Source organism: Aulostomus chinensis, chromosome 8 (genome assembly GCF_037954235.1).
Source record: "Aulostomus chinensis isolate RoL2024-O1b breed Wild chromosome 8, RoL_Achi_v1.0, whole genome shotgun sequence".
Classification (NCBI taxonomy): Eukaryota; Metazoa; Chordata; class Actinopteri; order Syngnathiformes; family Aulostomidae; genus Aulostomus; species Aulostomus chinensis.
Genome location: NC_141327.1, coordinates 27573916 through 27597760, shown reverse-complemented (window position 1 = coordinate 27597760; position 23845 = coordinate 27573916). Strand labels below are relative to the sequence as shown.

General features: G+C 47.8%; 1 protein-coding gene and 1 long non-coding RNA gene across 2 annotated transcripts in view; one reads left to right on the top strand and one right to left on the bottom strand.

Annotated features, from left to right (window-relative positions):
- The window catches only part of LOC147257899 (uncharacterized), a 58723-nt gene that overhangs the window by 27429 nt on the left and 7449 nt on the right, over nt 1-23845 (top strand). The gene's annotated exons all lie outside the window — the stretch shown is intronic.
- On the bottom strand, nt 2017-4497 carry irf2bp2b (interferon regulatory factor 2 binding protein 2b). Its single transcript, XM_086210268.1, has 2 exons — nt 3411-4497; nt 2017-3175 (listed from the first exon to the last, which is right to left on the bottom strand). Exons 1-2 carry the CDS (start codon nt 4141-4143, stop codon nt 2418-2420), a joined length of 1491 nt encoding a protein of 496 aa, XP_086066394.1. The 5' UTR covers nt 4144-4497; the 3' UTR covers nt 2017-2417.

The window sequence follows — 23845 nt, the reverse complement described above, 5'->3', positions numbered from 1 at the left end:
CGCCATAGGTGTTGCAGTTGTTTGAGAACATTTAAATATGGGATCTGAGGATTGAAAAGTGCTTGGATTTTGAGCGAAGTGCTTGAAATTGTAACTGCATTACTTTCACAGGAAATCTCTCTGTCAGTGACAGACTTGAATTTGCATTTGCAACACAAAGGGTTTTTGCAAAACTCAGCCATTTTGACCATTTGGGAACTGATAGAAAAGGTTGAAACTCTCTCTTACAGATGCCATATTGATTAAGACCCAAGACCTTGAAGAACGATGTAGAAACTTTCATGCTGTCATTTGGTGCAAACAAAACAAAACAAACCCCACCTTTGACGTTTGCAGGTGTCAAAGGTGCTTGAACTTAACTTTGGAAAACACCTAGGAACCAACTGGGGCCTCAGAAAACAAGCACACAGACAACCTAGATACAAGCACTTAGCGCTCACGAAGATCACGTTTTAAATCCCCAAAATGCATTTTCTGTGGAGGCCACTAGGGGGGTTCAGTGAGCTGCCTGAACCAACACAAATCGAGAGCTGCAGGGACGAAGTATTTTTGCCATCCAGCATTCGTTTTGTGTTGTTTTATGTTGATAGAATTACAACATGTAGAAATAAGCCTCGGCAAACTGATTGGGATCAATTAAAACCTTTTGTCTGAAAGATCATCCGGCACATCCGAATCAAATGAGCAAGACGACAGCGCCGCAACTGACAATTTTCTGTTACCAATTGGTAGCGTTGTGTTTCCCAAAGCTAAAGATGACGTCCTCAATTCTTCTTGTGAAAGGAGAAAATTCAGCTTTCTGTCCAAGAAGCCAGAAAATCTTCACATTTGAGAAGCTGGAATTTAGAGTTTATTTTCTTTTCAAGAGGTAATTGATCAATTATCGAAACAGTCCATAAATATAATTGTAGACATCTTGTTAATTGTTGTTTCTAGCAGGTGATGTAGAGGACCAACTTTTTTTTTTTTTTTTTCTTGGAGTAAATTCAGATTCAAGTGCATTTCCAAACACTGAAAACAGTTGAAATGACGCCTTTCCCCAAACTTTCCAAGCACCGTTCGAGCCCGTCTGCGTTCCGCTGAAGTTTGAGGGAACGTTTTCTTTACGCCAGATGAACGACCTGCCGCCTGCTTCATCTCCAAAACCATTCACGCGGCCTGATTTTCAAGCTTAAACAGCCAGGGAAGGGTTAACCTTTTTTCCTGGCGGCTGAAAGGGGCCCCGGCGTAAACACACACAGGCCGCCATTCATCGGCTCGCTGTGTGATCAACCTTGAACAGTGGAAGGCGTGTTGTTGCAGTTGGGAGGGGGGAGTAGACGGCGAGGGAGGGAGGGAGGGAGGACAGTGACTCAGGAATTCCACTGAGAAGCACGTGGCCCGATGAAGGCATTTATACCACCCAACCCCCCCACCCCCCCACCCCCTTACTCTGAGGCCCCTCAGTGTTTTTTTTCCCCGCTGAAGCTGAACGTGACGAGAGCGCCAGCCACAACCACCTGCTTCACTCTGAGAAATGAGTTCAACTTAGTGTTTTGACAGCAACAAAATAAAGTTTTCGGACATTTTGTCGCCCGGGGGAGTCGAGTTGCTCGCTCCGCCGCCACCGTAACCGTCCCAGCAGGCTCGTGACCTCATGACTATACTGGGTTTTCACTGGAACCAACAACAAAACTAAAAGAGGCTGCCGAGACATCGGGGACATGTGGACAATATCCGCCAACAACATACCGTCACACACAGGACGCGTGAATCAACGCCTCGCTGGCCACGTTAACAGCCACTGTGTTTCCACTGCAACTATTTATAGACCCCTATCTCCTGGCGCTGGCAGGGTATGAGGCCCAGCAGCCAGCGAGCGACCTCGACCCGCCTACGTGTGATTTACTGTACAAAACGTTTATGCAACACACTTCCCTCTTCTATCCCTAACCCCCTCCACCCACCAGGAGCTGGTTGGTTCCTGCTGGATGTTGTTGCATCATGGCGAGCCGCAGGCAGCTCAGAGAAGCAAACCACAGACACACGAGGTGTTATTACAACGTCTGAAACTGTATTTGGCAGGTTTTTCTTAAACAAGTGCATACATGTACAGCTAGAAGCAGGGTTTTTTTTTTTATTCCTTTTTTTTTTTTGCCAAGTGCTCAGATTAGTCACATTCTATGATTGACAGGGAAGCGACTCCTAAACCCCCAGATGGCGAGGGAAATGAGTTTGACGCCTCACTTGGAGTTCATACCTTCATCTTCAAAAATATAGAAACACAATTATTGAAAAAGAAAAAAAACCCAAAAATTATACAGCCATGTTTACGAAGCTGACACTTCCCTTGTGTCCAGTATTTACATGTCCGTCACAGAGGACTTTCCGTCGTTCTCGTCTTACAAAAAAAGTTCAAAACAAACACCTGGTGATTTTTAAGGGTCCCGCTCCTTTTTCACCTTTATGTCCCCGGCCAAGATGGTGGCTATTTCACCTTGCATGAAGGCCCATGGCACATTGGAGCCGACCAGCGGGCACCGCTCGCCGCTGGGGCAGTACACTTCGCCAGTGGCACCCTGTTGCTTGATGCTCTCTCTGGAGCATGGAAAACAGAACTTGTGCGATGGCACGGACGGGCACTGGACGAAGTGAGTGTCCTCCAGCCGCTCGTGGCACAAGGTGCAGCACAGCGGCACGCTGCCTGGTGGCACAGAAGAGTCCGGGATGTTCTGTGGCGGCGGTGCGTGGGGGTCCATACTGCTGGGCGCATGTGGCGCAGAAGGGTTAACGTTCCCTAACCCCTCCCTCTGAGCCAGCCTCCTTTGAGAGGCCGATGGCGACAGAGGGCTGCCACTGTTTCGCCGTGCACCTGCCGTGGTCGAGTGTACCTGGTTGGCGTCTTTGGGCGAGCCAGTGCTGCCTGCATTATCAGTGGCGAGGATAAGTGCTGCGATTGGGGACTGGCCATTCTGCGCCGTGGCAGCCTCAGGGGGCGTAGTGCGGGAGTGAGGGGAGATGGTGGAGGGAGGGGCGGCTGAGAAGCCAGGCAGGGCAGCAGGGGGGATCTTCAGCACCTCAGAAGGTGACGGGAGCCACGGCTGGCCCTCACCGCCATTCATCTTGGGGGCACTTCCCTCACCATCTGGCTCTGGGGAGGCCTTCCGCTTCATGTTCCGAGGGTGCTTCCCCCTGTCTGAGGCAAAAGAAGAAGGCGGTTAACTTGATGTTATAATTCATACTACCCACCCACCCCCACACCCCCACCCACACCATGTTGTGAAACGCAAGTGTGCCACAGCTGTCACATGGGTTCAGACTCTTCAAGCCTGGAATCACTATGAACATATGTAATTCGTATGTCACTGTATCTGTGTGAACGTGTGTGTGGTGTGGTTCACATGTGTATAAATGTACATGTATACTGGTACCGGTCTTGGAGGAGGCGGAGCTCTCGTAGCCCATCACCCTCTGCATGGCGGCATGCTCCTTCTTGAACCGGCTGTCGAACGTGTGCAGCGCCATCAGGTCTCTCACCGTCTTGCCTTTACCCATCCAGTCCTTGTGGCTGTCTGACATGTCCGACATGCTGTCCGGCCTGTGTTTGTCTTTCAGCTCCTCGGGTCGCTTGCCATGCTCCCCGGGCAGACCCATCTGCGCCGGGCGGCCGTTGAGCGAGTGTATGCCGCCGTTTACCAGAGGCACCAGGTTGGGAGGAACCGTACTAGTCCTGCGGGGGTTGGGGCTTTGGCGGTTCAGCTCCGGGGGGTCGTCTGGTTTTGGAAATCCGTTCGGCATGGGGAGGCCGTTCGCTTGCCGCCCCGCCTGGTACTCCGGTCCCAGCCGGGGTGGCCTGTCAGACAACGGGTAGCGGTCCAGAGGCTGCGGGGGGCGGGAGCCCGGCTCTCCGGATGAGTGGTTGATATCCTTCCCGGAGTGTTGGGACTTCCCCGGACCCGGAGAGCGGCCCTCCTGGAAGCCATGGGCTCGTTTCAGCTGCCGGGCAGTCTCAATAACAAATTCAATCCGGTCGGCTCCTTCATAATTGACGCATCCGCGACACACGGGCTCCGTAAAATCCCAAATCATCGCCCAGGGCATGCGGGGCAAGTCGCACAGATAGCAGGACTGCCTGCGGGAGGCAGCGACGGCCGCGGAAGACATGTTGGAGGCCGAAGCGAACGCGAAACTCTCCAAAAAAAAAAAAAAAAAATTGGGGTCGGTTTTTATTCACGAGGCTCGAAAGAAGAAGAATCCGATCCGATAGAAAGAACTGGGCTGTATTTCCCGTCAGAGAGCTGCGGAGTCGCACCTAAGGGAGTCCGTCATGTTCGAGTCCATCGTGGTTGTGTCCGTCGCCTCGGCGCGCCTCCGTGTGAGCCCGCGCCTACAACTCAGCCCCTGCTCTCAATGTTAGAGGGCCGTGACGTCAGAGCCGACACACACACACACACACACACACACACACACACACACACACACACACACACACACACACACACACACACACACACACACACGGCTCGTGCTCCGGGGTTCTATTTACTGGATTCTTCGACGACCCGTCACACGCGCATGCGCCCTGCGTCTTTCTTTATTCCGGAGCGCCTCAAGCCCGAAGATTGTCAAACGGGTAGTGGGAGGGTTCGCTCTGGGCGTCGGAAGCGTCGTCTGTTGTTCGCGGACTCCGGTGGCAGGGCTGAGCAGTCGTCACATAATTTACTGGAGTCTTTTACATAAAGGTGGACCTCTTACATATATTTTTAAGTGGTGGAAACACAGTCTGAGATAGCGACTGACATTGAAACAACGATTAGAGGGTAAGAAGTTACTGGATATCCGTCTGCAATTTCTTTGTTTTGAAAATTTTTTGTTGAATCTAATGATTTGAGGTGAATGTGGTGAAGCAGAAACTTGAGTTCCTCCATTAAAAAAAAAAATGCAATAGAAAAAAAAACAACAACAACTAAAGACAACAAACCTGCTTCAGTGAAACTTAACCAAAGTGACCAAATATTTCCCCTGGATTGCCGCTCACCACAGGATTAAAATGATGTGATATGACAGCGTGCCAGGATGGAAAATGCAACCAACAATGCAAACCTTCCTCCACATTTGAAACGCTTAAAGGCTTTTCAGATGCGCGAGTCAAAGTAACCATGTGTTTCTGGTGCATTCATTCATTCATTCATTCATTCAGAAGAAACAAATGTGACAGTCATATTTCAGTTTCAGATCAGAGTTGGGGGCGATCAGGAGTTAGCGGCTAGATTTCTTTCTGTTGCTGTCTATTTCTGTATCAGTTTTGCTTCACTTAAACCCCTCAAGACCGTCCCAAAGTAAATTAAATGTTGCTTGAACCTTATGTTTGCAAAAGCTACTGAAGGTTTCTCTGCTGCCGTGCTAGCAAGGCTCATTCAGCTCTCTCCACTGACGCTGCCTGTGCACAAATCTGTTAGCCAGTAACATCAGCGGTAAACTGAACTGTGAGGATGTGAGGGATTGTTAAAAGCCTGAAGCTTCGTTCATGTTTTTTTTTTTTTTTTTAAGTAAACAGCTCACCCCTTAGATTTACAAGAGCCCAAATACAGTCGTGTGGGTTAAAGTGTGCAACTTTTGATTTCCCTGAATTTCACCCCAGCGAGTCCAGACGGGACGCCTGGAGTATGAGGCAGAGTGAGATGTCGTCTTGTAGTTGTCCTCCTCTTTGCCGTCAGGGAGCCAGAGAGCTTTTATAAATAACAAAAGCCAGAGCAGCAGTTCAGAGACAGTCTGCACGCAGGCTCACTGGGCAGTTGAACAAGTGTCTCTGATTTTATTTGGGTGAATTAAGTATAATTTAAAAGAAAAATCCTTCACTTCAATTTTTAAAAAAAATATTTTTACACAACATATTTGCTTGCTCCCCACCGACACGCCTACATTTGACGGTGTATTTGAAAGCACTAAATATGAACTCAGCAGTGTGAGAGCAACAAGTGGAGCCTGCAGGCTCAGTAGTACAACAGTTGCATTCTAGTTGCGAGGGCCCGTGATGTCACAGGGCGAACAGCCTATCACAGAATTCAACTGTCGTTACCAGGCAAACTGTGAGTCCATTCAGTCCGCGGCGGCTGCTGCTGCACCAGCTCCCTGGGCTGCCACGTGCTCAGGCACTTGGAATTTTCAGATCTGAACTGGGAATTTTATGACGTAAATGTGGGGGGGGGGGAAAAAACGGGATAATAGATGTTTGCTTTCCCTCAGTGTCATTAATGTAGGTTATAATTTACACTTTTGTATCGTACCGTTTGTCCTCACTCTTCAGGCTGAATTTTGCAGATAAAATTGCTTATTCGGGTGCAGAGCGTGGCACAATGCTCGGATTTAAAAACAAACTGACACATTAGCTTCAAAGCTCGTTCATAATTCCAGAGCAACACGCAGGCTTCTGCATCGTGTAGTAATATGGATGGAAACACAGCCTGGCTGGGGACACGTTTCCCCGTGCCAACCGGAGCCAAACCTGAAGATCATTTGCCCAAACCCAACCCAACCAGTCGGGCCCTGTCCAAGTGCCTCAGTATTTTTCTGCTTTGCCGACCATATTGAAGTGCCCCCATGCTGTTGATTTTCCTGTGTGGTTTTCACGTGTTGGAAATTGCCTCAAATGATGGATGTCATTTGAGGTCCTCATCATTTCAAACACTCTTTTTTTTTTCTTTTTTTTTTTTACTACCCGCCTGGAAATTTATGGGAGAAACCAGCAGCAAAGGAAACAACCTTAAGTTACGTGTGTTGCGTTCAGGCATCGTCGCGTAAATAAAGCACTGGATAGGATGGACAGGAGGGTTTTACTGATTTTTTTTTTTACACTATATTCACATCGCTGGAGCCCCGTCATATTGGGGATGGGGGTCAGGGAAGGCGGGTGTAAACAGGATATGACCATTGACAGGCGACCACATGAAACTTTTTGTTAGAGGAACATCATTGGAAACACTGGGGGTAGAGTGACACAAACCAACTCTTTCTACTGTCTGCGTGCCTGTCAGCTGACTGCCGGCGAGACAAGCTGGGCCGTGTCATGACGCCACGTCCAGATGAGAGCAGTGATACAGCGTCTGAGTAGGAGAGTGGGCTGCTGACTCACGGCTGGCCAGACACCAGGATTTATCAGTCTGGCGCTGTTCCCTCACGGCCCTCATCTTTGTCACTTTGACCTTCACACTTCCTCGGGCTCTGCTCGTCAAGCACAAGGCCCCAATTTGTGCGCAAGACAAACAAATGATTAATGAGTTTTGTTGGAACAGAAAAAAGGATTCTGTCAGTTTTCATCTTCGAATGCACAGCTGGTGCTTCAAACCCCCACCCCGCATCCCGACCCCCACCCCCTGGTGTCTTTACAGTCATCCCTGACTGTACATGCTCCCATTTGATGTTTGGATCAACACTGAAACACGTTTGTGTGTCTTCATGCTGTCTGTCCGTCCGTCCAACCCATTCTTGTTAATATCCATGGAGCGTCTCTTGGAATTTCTTCAACTCTGCCACTAGGACCCTCCACTGGGACTCAAGTATGAACTGAAAGGATTTTGGCTGGTCAGAGGTCACTGGGACAAAATGGCATACAACAATGATGAATTAATTTCTACTGAGCTGAAGAGTGAATTCAATCACTGCTTTTACTCAGATTATGCAAGATCTCCATGACAACAAACCTGTGACGAATCTGACTCTTCCCCTGTGGCCCAGGTTCCACTCCCCCACCTAGTTGGATGACAAATGGCCTCTTAAGTTATTGTGTGATCCTGCTGACAGATGAAGAAACACCACTAAAAGAACGGCCTCCTGGTGGAGGGTCTGGCAACATGGTGGCTCATTATGCTGTCGATGACAGCGAGCCGTCCTCTCATGTCGGGCAAGAAGCAACGATGACTGACACGTTGAAACGCCAGGCAGCAGCTCATTAACTGACAGCCGCTCTGATGTTCAGCATCCTCAGCACAGACATGCCTTCAGAGTTGTCGTTACACTCGGGTCCTGATCGGGATTTCCTCCCGGCTGCCGGTTGCCTCAGCCCCCTCCAAAGCCTCTCCACTCATGACCTGCAGATTAAAGGCCTCATTCAGTCCTCAGAGTCAGCTGACCGATCATCCTGCAGCCGCCTCCCATGGCGACGTGGGCAGGAGAAACACTTCATGTGATTTCACATCTCAGTCGGAAACACAAACATGAACTGGCGGCGTGGAAAGCCTTTCCCACACTCAGTCATTCAGCACTTCAGATGTGTGTTATTCTGCCACGTTTCAGCTTTTCAGCATCGACAAATAGAGTGCACGCAGGCGACGTCAGTCAACGGTGACGAGACACAAAACGTACGCGCAGTTTCTCCTTCACTTGAATTCTAATCAGCCACATCCACCGGCAGGTCAAACACTGCCGTCAGCCCTACAGAGCAGATTCAGAACGGCAGGCCAGTTCGGGTCTGACTGAAGGCTCTCCAAGCGTTATCAATCCCCAGCTGCATTATCAAGGTGTGTTCGTGGACTAAGACGATGAATGGACTTTTTTTTCCAATATGTAAACATGTTGTGTAAAGCAGGAGTTTAGTTTAAATGTCACAAAGTTTAAAAAACAACAACAACAAAAAAAAACGTTGAGCCCAAAGAATTTTGGACGTAATGTCAATCGCTACATTGTCCAGGGATCAATGTAGAAAACTACAGAAGCAGAAAGACTCATCATCATGTACGCGGCTGAATCGTAGACGACGGCATATCTGACAGTAAATCTCACAGGACCTGGACGTGGGATGAAGCGCTGAGTTTTCGCCAGATCAGCGGGGTCTTTAAATAGCCTCCCTACGGGCCACTCAGATGGGAGATTTGCAGACTTGGCCCACTGGCTGCAGGGGTCGACCAAGTCCATTTATTCAGCTTAGCCGTTTCACATGGGGGGAGGAAGTCTGCTCGATGGGAAACCAGCCCAGGAAAATACAGAGCTGGGAGGTGATGTGAAGGTCAAACTGGAGCACCGGAGGCCTGCTCTGATTAACCGTTTACAGTCACTGTGACCTCATTCATCAGCAGCGTAACTGGACGCCGTCCCAGCAGGAGTACCTCTGAACTGTCTAAAAGTTTTCGGCACAAACAGTGTCAGAGCAACTTCCATCATGTGATGCGTTTCCCTTTCAAACAGGGACTTTAATTATGATGTGAGACTTTATTGTTGCCCAACATCAGAACTCATCAAGTCCACAAGGTGTGTTACCGTCACACCCGTCCCCATCAGAGTCTGACCGGTGGTCTCAAGCCCGACCGAAGAGTTGGACAGACGGCAGCGTTGAGCGGAGTTGTCCTCGAAGCGTCACATATTCAGCAGCTGTGGGCTCGTTTTGGTTCAGGATGTAAACACCGATCTCTCTCAGATGCTGTAAGATGAGAGAAGAGAGAGAAAACTTTGGCAGAGGTCTCCGTCATCGCACACACAGACGATGTCAACTGCCAAGAGCTTTCCATTAAACGTGTTGGATTCACCACTGGGACCGCCAGGGCTGATCTGTTTCTCTATTTGAATTTGAGGCCAATTCTTAATTATTTGGACTGCCAACAGTTTTGAAGAAATTGTTTCATTTATTGCCCTCAATCTCCTTTCTCGTCCTCAAAGCCTGCGCTCTGGTAACGCTGCTGCCTCGGCTACAAAACACTCTTTAAAAATTAAACCCGTTTTAACACATCAAAGCCAACACTACAAAGCTATTTGCTCAATTATTAAGAGGCTCCGTCACTGTTGGTCTGCCGGGAGCGCCATGATTAAACAGTCAAGGAGCAGAGTTTCTTCACAAACACACAGGGGCAGATGTACAAACACATTAGTGCCCGTTTTAACTCTAATTCTGTTGCAACGTGCGCCTCAAGACACAGCGTGATATTCACAAACACACCGCACATGTCCGAAACGGCCCCGCGCTGCTCCGCCGCAGATGTTCATATTCATTGGAAGGTCGCAGTAAATGTGGGTGTTTTGTGTAAAAACATGGTAGACGCGCACAAACAAAGACAGATGACATCTGAGAGGCACCGCACACATCTGTCAGGCCTCATTTCCACCGCTTTGTTCTTCTAACCATTGCATCCATGCCTCAGAAGTCACTGGGGGGGGGTTCAGTGGTGAAGATGGTCTTGCTGAGCAAACCTCATGGACTTTTGTTCAACACAGAGCTGACTGATTGTCCAAAATTCTGTGTAACCATCTCAGTAACTTTTGGCGGAGGGAACCGTGGAGACGATCACTTCCTGTTGTCATCGTCAGTGCAGCCTCCGCATGAATTTCTGCGGAAACGCGGCCCACGTGGCCCAAGTGGTTCGGTGGGTGAACAGGAGGAATTCCAATAATGGAGGCAGAATTCTGAGTAACACTTTTGCTCATTTGTTTAAAAAAAAAAAAAAAGGTAACTCTGGTTTTACCTGTAGAACCCCATCATCAGAAATTTTACCAGAACATTTCCAAGACTTTATACACCTTTGAGGAATATTTTCATGACCCTACATTCTCTGAGACGTCTCCACTCAAAGGAATAATGAGCTACACAGTCGGAGAGAACAAAAACGTGCGTCATTCTTCCTCCTTCATTCATCTGAGCTGAATCACGTACGCTCTTATATTCAGGTACTTGTGGAGCAAATTTCCGGGACTTCTCTTTAAGTTTTCTGGCATCGTTTACTTTTCAAAAAATGACAACTTTCAAATTCCTCTCCTTTTTTTTTTCTCTTTTTCCAGATTTTTCACGACCGTACGAAACCTTGTGTCATCTGTTTTTCAACTTTGTGTGATTTCAGAGTCCATCGGGCCACAATTTTCTGTCCGACCCTGAATCTCAAGTGCCAGATTACTCGTCGAAGCCTGTCCTTGGGTGAACTTCAGGAAGTTTCTTTTTTTTTGTGTGTCCACGTTGCAGCGAGCTGCCAGCACTTGACCGTGGTAATTCAACAGAACTAAAAGTTGAATCTCCGGTTTCATATAGCGGGTCAAATGAAAAGAGTTTTTGTTGGCGTGGGAGAGCAGACTCATGTCCTCACTGAACATTTTACTGATGAGTATCTGGCTATCACTTGTAGAGTTCCAGAACGCATGTCCATTCACAGACGTATCCCCCCATCTGAAGCCATATAGCTGCTTTAGCAATGGCTGTGTGCACCTTGCTATTGACAAATAGCTGCAGTGGTGACCTGTTGATCGTAACGTTCATATCGGGAACAAAATGGAGTTGGGGTTATTTGGGGTGTTGGTTCAGATGAGCCGTGTTTAGCCGGTCGGTGGAGGGGAAAGTGGCCCAAGGGTTTTAATCTCCTGGCTAATCAGCCCACAACGTTGTTGTCAGGACATTAACAGTAGAAACCACTTCCTGTTTACCGAGACGCTGTGGCAACTTTCCTCTCCGACTTCTCCTCGGCATCTGTTTACCATTTCAGCAAACACATCTCCTTCTCGTACATCGTGGAAGTCTCACCACGGTGCAGCGTCCTGTCTGGAAACATCAGATCAGCACATCTACCCTCCTCTCAAGGCTCGCAGGAAATGACTCGTTGATCGAATGATAGACTGGCAATGGCAATTTATCAGATCAATTGATGCGCAGTCAAAGGATGACAAATGCCTCCTCAAGTCGTCGTAGCTGTGCTCATCTCATCCCAGTATTTTAGTGCCTTGAACAAGTGAGGTGTTATGCATGTCAGTACATCGGCATGTCTGCACATCTCTGATTGTGAGCGAGTTAGCATGCTGGCGTTAGCATTCGACTCAAAGAGTGGCCCGCGTGGTCAATGTCATTCATGAACCATACAGATCGATATCACCGTGCTGTTGACACATTTCTGTCTCTGATGGTTTCAAAGTTGTCAAAACTCAACCCCAGTCAGAGGATTCCAATCACAGCAGTTGTCGGGGACACACTGACATCAGTAAAACCTCAGCATCGTCATTCTGTGTCTCATTTGTGCTCTAGTTTTATAGTTTTATAGTCTGGTTGTTCTGGATGTCTGCAGGAGAAGCCATTTTGGGCGATTCCCCCCCCCCCCCTCCCTCCCAGTCACCCAGAGATACAGCACCCGCCGCCGGCGTTCATAAAATGGACGGCCAACTCAAATAAACTCAGGGAAAAACACTTTTGGAAGCCTTGCATCTGGAATCAGCACAGTGGTGATGTCACTGGGGGCAAAGCGAGGAAACAAGAGAAAAACAACAAGGCTCTCTTTTTCCCTTCACCCCCCCCCCCCATTCTAATCCTCTTTGCAGGCCTGCAGGGACGGTTGGCACGCTGCCAAGGCAAGGGCTGCTGGGAAAATGTGGCGGCTGCCAAGCGGGAGCAGTGGCGACGGCGGTGGTGCAGAGCTGGTGTTCTGCCAAAGGCCTCAATTCAGCCTCAGAGCTTTATGGTCAGACTGGAGCAGCGCCAGATTGAAGCTCCGCCCCCTTTGACTCGCCTATTGCTTCCATTTTGTTTTTCTCACAAGTCCTTTTACTGTCACACACGCATGCACCTTTTTTTTTTTTTGCAGTCCCTCTGAGCTCCGGTGCTCTTAGCCCATCGCTACGGTGGCTCCACGCCAAGGGCTTTCTGCCAAACATTCGTCAGTTGCCATGGCGGCAGAGAAGGGGGGAGGGTGAGCGAGCCAAGAATAATGACTCACTGCTGCAGCCAGATGTGGCACATCTGAGGCTGTGATGCTGATTTTCTGTGTGTGTGTGTGTGTGCGTGTGTGTGTTGGGGGGGGGGGGGTCGAGTGTAAACTCTGTTTCCAAACAAACCGACTGGCGGGCGGCAGCAGCGGCTCAGGCCTCCAGAGAGGAAATGATTGGAATTTCCCTGGAAGAAAGAAATGTTTAAAAAAGAGAATGAAGACTTAAAAAGCAGATGGTTGTTGAGCTGACATGACGATGAGCCAGCGGTCTCTCGTTAGGAAAATGCTTCCAGACCGCTAACGCTTTAATGGCGAGACTGTAAGAAAGAATCTCATGATCTGTAAAAGCTGTCAGAGCGCCTCTGCAAGACTCCAAACTGGAACGTCTTTTTTCCTTCCTCTTCACTCTTTCCGACAGCGCCTGCTGTTAAACTCATCAGCAGGGGAGCGTTTAAGTTTCACGGATTCGTTGAAGTGACCATTCCTGTCGCCTCACCCCTCCTCCCCCTGAACTCCGTGCCAGCCCTTCTCTATTCAGGTGCTGAACACCACCTTGCCAAAAATAACATCAGCGCCACACGGCAAAGTTCAACCATCATGTAACCGAGGCAGCAAGAAGCTGCAAATAATGAGGTCTGACGTAACGTCCCGCCAAACCACAAAGAACCACGGGTTTGGCCCCTGCCAGACTGATGACATCAAACACTGAGCTCATCACGAGTGTCGGCTGAAAGGCGGTTGAATAATAGAGGGAGTTTCTTCTCCAGGGTTTAGAGGCAGTCAACATCTTTCGAGAAACCAAAGAAGCGCAGAGTCAGCGTCAAAACGAGACGCTGTGTGTTACTTTTATTAAGAGTCCGGGCGTGAAAACATTCAGGACGACAACACGGCGCAAAATATCCCAACAACCTCATCTCAAGTCTGTAAGAGGGGATGGGGAGGACGATGCTGCGTTCATGATCGCTGGGACCCATTGGTAATTCTTGAATCAGGCGCTAAGACAGAACCGCACTCCTGACGAGAGTGTGGTGCCGTCTGATGTTGTCGATGATGTTTGTCTGTTTGCACAGCTACACAAAACTATTGAACTTAAAAAAAAAAAAAAAAATTGGTGGGAGGGTGGGGGACAAGGAAAAACCTGTTTGTTTTTGGAGTGGATCCAAATACAGGGGCGGATCCAAACACAGGGGCGGATCCAGGCGACGTTTCCACATAACTATTTTGTAAGATTGCAAAACAGGTCAATTTTACAGATTTGATCAATTTCAAAGAAACCACCAAATATGGAAAAAAAAGGCCAGAAGATGAATTAAAAAAGGCATTTCTTCGCAGGGCCGGATTTGATTCCAGATTTTGTTGATCAAAATACTTAATGGCATTCATTCTTGCGATGCGTTGTTGTCATGTGATCGCCGGCGTTGGTTTAACGGTCAACTCAAAATGCTGAGGGTGGATTTTGATGAGTCTTGGTTGGATGACGGAACTTAGTTTGAGGGGCCATGGCTTAGATTTAGGAACTGATCAGGAATTGATGACATCACGCAGCCTCGTGCAGTTGTAGTGTGATGTGTGTCATTGTTCTGGCCGGTTCCTGTTCTTTTCTTTTTTTTTTTTTCATATTTCCAGTGGCGATCATTAAAGGTTCTTTCCACTGTGATGTAACTGGTCACCGGCTTGTTCACAGAGCGTTTTATGACATCTTCGAAGCAGGTCAGTCAATCGTGGTCACGATACGATTTATGACCAGCATGGCGCCAACAAAACCATCATAAAAAAAAATGAGCGCTTTTCACAGCATTAACTCTTTTTTTTTTTTTTTCCTTCCTTCATACGCCGCAGCTGATGTGGGGCCTGCTGGCGGCAGAGTGACTCTCAGTCGGATGGTTCTCGTCTACCGCGCGCTGGTACCTGTGGATGTCATTTATTTGATGTGTACCTGCACAGTGGCGCCTCTACAACCTGGTTCTTGCTCCATTTCACTTCCTCCTAATGGATCTGCACTCAGACTGCTTATCTTGGCGGGCGCGCGCACCGCACCACACACACACACACACACACACACACACACACACACAGTGGGTCAGAGTACACCGGGTGCCCTTGGCCAGACAGATAAGCCGGCGTTATGTGATTACACAGCTCAGGTATTGTGTAACCGCCGTGACTCAGTGATCTAATTGAAGACGCAAACACACAGTTCAGTTTGTGTGCTACAACCATGTCATAATAACTCCCCGCGATGAAGCGTTATATTAGTCTTAGTAATGTTTAAGGAATCTATTATAAAGAACTGTTCCAACGGTGTTTACACAGTTAGTAAGTTAATGATTGAGTGCCATTCATGCACGCATGTCTCACTCAGAGGTGTCGCGCTGGTTTGTGTGTGTTATAGACGAATGATTAACTCAAATAATTCTACGGATAAACTGATATCTAAATAGTTGTAAAGTCTTGACTACGTGTTTTGTGTTATCTCCTCAAAGGGGAGGACCAGCTACGCTACAAGTAGCAAGTGTTTCATCTGAAGCGCACAGAAATCTCGAAATCATAAAAGGGGACGGACGCGAAGGGGACTGAGAATGTAAGAAAAATTAGAAGAGTGTATTCTAAAAATAGACCTTTCAAACATCCGTTCGCGTAAGTAAAACTAAGACAGACGGTTGGATTGCCGGATTTAAAAAAAACACATGAGATCAAAATTAAACTGCAATTAAAAAAAAAGAACAAAGAACAAAATCAGGGGCACTTGGCATCATGAGATCCGGATCAGTTCCAAAATCAAATCTGTTGTTCCTCCAACTGTAATCTTACACAAAATCTGACTTCAAGTAGCAGTATTGTGTGAAAGCTGCATTCAGTCACTGAGTGTTCGGCGTTCCTATGATTGTAAATATCCGACTTGCTTTTCTTTACTTTATGGAAAAGTTAGAGATTCCATTTAGGAGGGTGAATCCGCCTGCATTGTTTATACAGGCGGTACTATCTGAAGAGGCTTTGCTGAGCAGTGACGTCTGATTCTGGTTATAAACGGAAAGCAGGACAGAGAGGAGCTGAGGTGAGCGCCGCCGACACGAGGAGGATTAGTGTTTACAGCCTCTGCTGGAAAGGATGGAGCTTTTCCTCTCGCTGTCAACACATGGCGCTCTGTATTGTCACGCTGCTGGCGGTGAGCTGCCGTGTTGTGTCTCCTCACTGAGGAGATCAAGCGATGAGTCGGTTATGTAACCTCTGATCTCATCAGCGGGCCCCGTCACGGCGAGGAGTCGGCTGTCTGACTTGGCAGGAACCGCATGGCCGCATCAGCTCGGGCCTTCTTTACACCTGGCATCAAAAGGGGTTTAGCGTCATGTGACTGCAGCACCTGACTGCTCACAGCCCCACCAGGTATGAACATGTCCTCCACTGGCCACAGTGAGACCCCGCTGCGATCTGATCCCTGCTACCCAACCTGGCATCCTGTTTTCTGCCGAGGTATTTCCAGCAGTTGGCCTTATAACAACGGTAGAGGATCAAGACGCTCGCCATTCATGGAATACTGATGGAAGAAGATGCGGTGTTAAGAAGCTGCTCTTATTGTATTCCTGCCCGGACTGCTGCTGGTCACACGGATGTAGGGCCGCAGTCAGGAATGGAGGGAGAGGATCGCCATGGTGACCTTCCAGGATGAACACTGATAATCTGTGGAAAAACAAGCAGCAGCTGTGTGTGATGGTGCCCAATGTAACAAATGCCAGCTAATGTTATGGACGACCTGATACTGGGATCAGACTACATGACTTCAGCCGGTCCAGGCTGAGGAACTGGGGGGGGGGGGGGGGGGGGGTGTAGAGTGAGGGAAGGGAAGGGAGGGAGGAGTCTGGGATGCTTAATGACAAGAACTTTTTTTTTTCTTGTAGTACGACAGAGTTTCTCTCTGCCACACAGATGTGAACAACATGGAAGCGACAAAGAGGGATCCTTACTACTGTGTTGGAACAATGGGGGGGGGGGGGGGGGCATCATGGCCACCATGACAAGAGGGATAATTTTGGTAAAAAAAAAAGTAGTAGGGTAGCTAGTTAGCTTAGCTTTCCTCAGTAATGCGACTCTGTTCACTGTCACTTTTTTTGTCAGATCATTAGCGTCACAAATTGAGCCTCTGTTGTCTTAATTAACGATATCCTGGCCCTCCTGTCTGACAGGTAAGGGTCGCGCGGTACAGCATGGCGAGAACCGAGGAGTCTACGATCACCTAATTTGACTCAGCTGTTTTGAAATGCGTGAATATTCTACCGTCTGACTCCTGGCGAAAGATCCAACACAATGCCAGACAGACCACCTCTATTACTGCATGGTACTGCCAGGTGACCATGGGGTCTTGGTGCACATGGAAACTTATGGGGAGGAAGAAGTTTTCCAGGTTGCAGAAAGATGTTTTTTTTTTTTTAACCTAGAGAACTGAACGTTCTCTCAGTAGTTTCCAGGCCTTGGGACCAAGAGCTCCGTTTCAAAGGCTTCCAGCCTCCGTCATGTCAACATGGAGCTCGGCTGTCATCGTTCAGTTTACAAACTTCCATGGACGTGGTCCCGTAATAGTTCACACACCAGTGAACACAAACAACGCCGCAGCCAGACATGAATGAACCAAACTTTGTTCAGGGATTCCTGTTTGGAAAGCCGGAGCAGCCAATGACCTCATTGTTGTCGGGATGAATGGTTTGTTTAGAACAAAAAGGCATCTGGAAAAAAGCTTTTTCAATCACTCGGAGGTCCTCTGGGATAAGAGTGTTTATGGGGGATTTCCTGCCATTGCCACCCTGACAGCAGGTGACCAGCTGCTCCTCCGCACCTTCGCTTCTTCACTCACAAGATTCTGTGTCAAGACAATGAGAGGAAACGGCAGCAGAGAAGGAGGTCGTTGGTTCTTTACTGCTCATTTCCATCTTCCCAACACCGATCTTATCTGGCTTCCAAGTCTGTGACAAAGCTAGAAAACTCTCAACTAACAATATCTGACATCAGGATGTACGCTGGATACCGTACTGGTCCGTAACAAGGAAATCTGGGCCACTGTGACCTGCGCCTAGATAACCGGTAGAAAATGGATGGTTACATCTTCCATTCTGACTGTGGTCATCCACATTTTTCAGATGGATTCATTTTGGTTTTTGTGTCGTTCTGCCTGCGTGTTGTTTTTACTCCAACGCAACGGCTGTAGATATTTTTAGGTTGTCCGTCCGTTCATCTGCACATCCCATTCTTGGTGACACAATAACTGTGGAAGGTCTTTATGGAATTTTTAACAAATGTCAACTGGGACTCGGGGATGACAGGGAGAAAAATTTGGCGGTTCCTTGAAGCAATACTTCACCCAAGTACTTAGGAACAGGGGATTAGTGCCCATGAAGGCTTCTCCCACCTTTGTCTCTCCTTCGTGACTCCAGATTGCAGAAAGAGCCAGCCATGTATGCTTATCTTCAAGCTCATGGAGACTGACGGCTGACAACAGCAAAACTGTCCTGAAAACGTCCATTTACAGACTCTCAAGGGAATCGTCTGGTACGAACCACATCTTTTAATAATCCACAAACACCTTAGACAAACGAACGATACTTCCAGTTCTGTGCTGCGGTGGACGAGTGTGTTCCAGCTGGATAAAGAGGACGTGGACCGTACCAGATGCTGCACTTGAGAGCTTGTAAATGGACAGTGTACTTGCTGCTCGCTGTCAGTCTGCAAGCCAACAGGTGCTTTATAAATGATACAAATATTGTAGCAGTTTTAAGAAAACCGCGCACAGACATTGCAGGAATGTCTTGATCACAAAACGAGTTGAAGGACATTTACGCCTTTGTAATCAGAACCAGGTCAGTCAGAGGTCCATGCGGCTCCGTTCCTGTAATGTGAAGTGAACGCATCGCTACACTGCAACAGTTTCATCGCGGCTATAAAGATACGTCCCACAAAGCTTCCTGTCTACTGTTACCAACCGGCGGTCTGAACCTGAGACTCTCACATTAATGCTGCTGCTTTCTGATGCGGCCTCGTCCTCTTCAATGCTCTGTCTGTCTGGCCCCGGTGAATCCAGGGTGGACCGGGCCTCCCGCCTGTCCTGCTGCTATTGTCCCAGCGCTATTGAGGGAAAAAGCGTAAACCAACACTGCCGTTCCCATTCAGATTCAATATGGCCGAGACCCGACACCATGTGAAGCGACGGCTCAGCTTCTCTCAAGAGGATCCTGTTGCTGAGGCAAAAAAAACACAAAACAAAACAAAAAAAGAAATAAAAAAACCTATGTGGAGCTGTGATTGAGCATCTGAGAGGAAACCTTGTCAGTGGGAGGACTGGAAAGAATTCTGACCCGAGATGTGAATATTGAAGTAGTTTTGCGCCAACATTTTTCATCCCTGAAAAGCTCGACATTAATAAACCTCGGCACGGCGATGTGGCACTTTGGACCAGGACTAGGAATCGTCCACTCGTGATCCCGAGATCCTGACTGGTGCACCGATGAACCGACACGTTCTTTTGATGATTCGATGGAAATTGGGTAAACATTTCTGCCACATAGAATGAAACTTGGTTCACAGGTTGGTATTACCTGACCTCTCCACGGCTGCGAGGGGGTTTGGTTCAGAGAGTCACGTCCCCTGCAGATCATCAGTGTTGAGGTTATGATTCGGTCCTCAGTTAGTACTTGGTTCATGACCCTTGTTTGGGTCCTTCGCTGAAACCACTCCTCAAGGTTTTGGTTCTCCTACCCTGCCACATTCCTGACGTCTTATTTTCCTTGTCGCTTCAGAGGCCGTCATCCCCTCCAATGTCAAGTTGAGGTGACGCGTTTTTACTTTTGGTAGAATGCCAAAAAGTGCTGGAAAATATTTCATACTCTCATGAGCTCAAACATTTACATCGCCTGGTTTTCGAGCCGACGGTCAATAAAAACGTCATTAATCTCCACATTTGTTATTAGAAGAAGAAACGAGTCAAACAGCTTCTCATCTTCATGACAGTCTGAGCTCGGGCTGGTTCCTCTGATGTTTAAAGAGATGGAAACTCAAAGTGGTCCATGAACGTGCCACGCGTGACCCACTTGGCCGGCACTGGGGAATAAAGCTGCGGCCCTGCTGACTGCTTGAACTGGCTTGGAGGAAAAATGTGACTCATTTCATATTTTCCTGCTTTCATCTTCGGCTGAAGTCGAGTCATTTGCAGACGCTAGCATCGTGTCAGACTACACAAAGTCAGATCTGAACTCCCGGACACGTCCAGCGTTGGAGCTGAACGTCACAATCAAAGACCAGCAGAGTGGCGTCATCGAGGGTGAGCGGCAGGATTGTTGGTTATTATTGACACTGATACCTTTTTTTTTTTTTTTTTTTTTTTGTTGAGACTGCTTCTCAATCTGACTTCTCAACTTGGGTCACTTCCTTCCATCTTTTCCTTGTCATCTATTCATCCTCCTCGCGGTGGCTGGCCAAGGCAATTCAACAACTTTATCAAATTAAATCTACGTTGTAACAATTTGTGTTGGGGAAGAGTGTTGTGTTCGAGATGCTGTGCAGCTGTCCATGTGACGTGAGTGCGGTGCAGAAGGTGAATTTCTGTTTCTATGATCTCCTAGAAGACCGTGAACTGACTTAACACGCCGCCGCCGGCCCTGGTCTATTTAGCTTAGTTGTGCTAACGTTAGCCTCGAAGCATTGCATTCATGCCTCTGAAATCATGGCTTTGTGTTCATCAATGAAGATGAGCAAAGTGTGAAAGTCTGATCGATGTTTGTTCACCACAGCCCCGATTTCCTTAAAAAAGACAAAAAAACAAAATCTAATGCAACAATCTCTCTTGCTTTTGATGGAGGGAACCGTGGAGATGCTAACTTCCTGTTGTGGTATCAAAGGATCTCATTCCTGCTGCACTCTGTGTTCCACCAATCAATGGCCAGGATCTGAGCGAGGGTCACGCTGCCTCCTGAAATACATTTTATTACACTTTTCTGAACACATTAAATTTTTATACAGCATCAGTTTTTATCAGATGGTTCATGCCGCCTCCACACTCACACCGTCAGCTCTATATTTAAGCCGCACTTGTGGTTTCCCTGCACTTCCCATCATGCCTCACTTGTGGCCTGCCCTGTAGCTGTTTTGGTCGGCGCGCCCTGCAGCCGCACCCTCCCGTTATGGCTTCTTTATGAATCCATTTGACATACTTAATGGACACAAGTGGGTCAGAGGCAGTCAGAGACAAACACAAGACGTCAGCAGTAAACCGGTGTGTTTGTGGTCAGCAGATGTGTCATCCAGGCGTTTACATGTTGTGGGAAGACTTTTTCCTTCCAGTCATTGTTTCACCAGGATTGCGATAAGATTGTAACTTCTTTATTTGAAAGCAGTGTGTAACCTATGATTGACTCTCCCAGGAATATTAACTCATGAGACCACAACTTCACTTTGCCGTCAGAGAATTTAATTCAAGACTCAGGTGGAGCAAAATAGGAATATATTTTCAGGTGTTGCAACACGAAATTCCTCAAAATGTGATTGATGCTGGTTATATTTGCTTTAATGAGCAGCCGATATATTGTCTGTAGGTAGCTTCATCACAAGGTGATTTAAGGCAGACCAGACCAGACCAGGTGACACCCCCCCCCCCCCAAAAAAAGGTAAAAATAGGTAGACCGTTACCCTAGCATTGGTATGGAGACTCATGTATGCTGGTTTGGACCAAATATCTGGTGTCGTCCCTGAGATGTATATAAACACACACTGTAATGGAGAACAGCAGCAGCAGCCTGAGGGGACGTCACCGCCGACGACACACAGAGCGGAAAAATGGGGGGGGGGGGGTAGAGGGGAGGAAATGTGAGAGATTAAAGAGGGAGGCCTGTTTCATGTTTGCTTCAGGGGCAATAACAGAGGAGGCAGGAATCACGGCGGCCTGCGATGGACGTTTAGCCACGATAGAGATGCACGCCGGCCAGGTTTTTGTTCCTCTTTTCCTTTCTGTGTAAACAAACATTGCCAGAGCGCCAGAGGACATTACATCAATCAGAGAGGGAGGTAGGGAGGGGAGGGGAGGGGGCGGGGGCTCATCCAGGAGAGCCTGAGAACGACTTGTAGCTATTTTTGACTCAATGCCCAGAGGACAGAGGACATGGAGGAAACCAGCACAAATGTGTGCAGTTGTGTCTTCCTATCTTTGTGAGGACAACTTGAGGAGCAGTTTGAGGTTTCAGATGGTTTCCTGGTTCAGGGTAACACGAACCTTACCAGGGCCCCTAGTCCTCATGGGGACCAAAGACCGGTCCTAATGCTGCAAAATGTTTATCATGAGGTTAATGTTCGACAGTCTACCATGAATGTAATATCCTAACAAGGAGAGCTCATACCTCACTCTGTGTGTGTGTGTGTGTGTGCGCGCGTGTGTGTGTGTGTGTGAAAGTGGGTTGTGGGTGGTGGTTTGTGTGGAGCAAGATATGCACTTGCATTCCAATGAGTGTGGCTGTGCTGCCAAAGAGGCGTCCTTACCATGCCGTCGTATCATGATTTGAAAAATGCGTGCCACACGCACACTCACACAAACACACACACTCACACAAACACACACACTTACACTCACACACTACATTGACTAGTTCTGACTCATTAACCTAAAACAAAGTCTTTGTGCTTAAACTGCACCCAAAGTTGAAATTAGGGACCCAATTGTCCTCAAAATGACCAAATGTCCACTAAAGTTGTCCTCACAAATTATATATAAATATATATATATATATATATATATATATATATATGTATATATATATATGTATGTATATATATGTATGTATATATATGTATATGTATGTATATATATGTATATGTATGTATATATATGTATATGTATGTATATATGTATATACACATATATATAAATATATATGTATATATATATGTATATACACATATATATATATATATATATATATATAAAAATATATAAAACACACTCGCACACAAACGTCCTTGGCGCATCAACAGTCCATGTGTGTGAGAGACATGCCATGCTGCCTCCTGAGTTGGGCACTCATGAGAGGGCCAGCGCACTTTTACTCTCATATTCACACACACTCACGCACCTGCACACACACTCACGCACGTGCACACACACTCACGCACGCACGCACATCAAATAACTCCATTATCCGTCTCCTGTGGCTCTGTTCAACAAGGCCGACCATTCATCTATCACGCAGGACGACGTGCCTGGAATCGGATTGCCCTGTCTCTTAAAGCAGCCGAACGCCACAATGACCAGATTGTGTGTGTGTGTGTGTGTGTGTGTGTGTGAGTGAATATACACACTGGAAAACCAACAGCTGAGCCTTGACTAACTGCACTACACCGCCTCATTGTAAAATCACTTCTTCTGTGTAAAGAGACGTGTGAACTAGGATCTGGTGAGGACGCATCGTCCGCAGAAAGAGCCAGGCACATGCGTTTAGCTTGAGGCTAATGGCAACTAACAACAGCAAAACTAGCTAAAAATGTCAAAGTGCGACCAGCCGGCACAGCCCGGGGAACCAAGTCATTTCTGCTCATTCCCGCGCCTTCATGTTGGCGCCCAAAGGGAAGAATTATATTTTGTTTGTTTTATGAACAAATCAAAGCGTCACATGAAGCATTTGAGAGTTCTGACATTGTTCGCGTGCTGAGGGCCGCAACAGCAAGTGTTCACCTGGTAACACCCCTAAACACCCACCAAGGTTTTCACCTGAGCATCAGCACATCTGGCGAGCCATCTTGAGGTGGAATGATTCATCTTTTAGGAGCAGCCGGGCGCCAGAGACAGCGAAGGGTTAACTGATCCGCGCTCGCATACATGCCTGACATGCCAGTGTGATCACGCAGCCGTGGAAATTCTGCTGACCGCACGTTCTCAGGAACTCTTCTGTGGTTGCGACATCAACTCCAGCAGGTTCTGCTTTTGTTTGCCTGCAGTGAAAATGTGGCTGAACTAGTCGTGACAAGGAGGCCCCCCGCCCCCTAAACAGCCCGCCGCTCACTGAAAGAGGCAGCAGATCCAGTTTGTAAACTGTGAGGTCATCGTGGGTGTCGCCTGTCATACAGCCTGTGGGCGTGTCTTGCATGAAGTCAGATGATTGTCAGCTGGAAGGTTTTTGACAGTACAGGAAGGCAGAGATGGGTCACGAGTGCTCGCACATCCTACTGTGCTCTTCAGG

Excerpts from the sequence above, each read along its gene's own strand:
- irf2bp2b (XM_086210268.1), bottom strand. The coding sequence starts at position 4,143 with ATGTCTTCCGCGGCCGTCGCTGCCTCCCGCAGGCAGTCCTGCTATCTG. Across the intron at positions 3,176-3,410 it reads CTCCGCCTCCTCCAAGACCG|ACAGGGGGAAGCACCCTCGG; the intron begins GTACCAGTATAC and ends CTTTTGCCTCAG.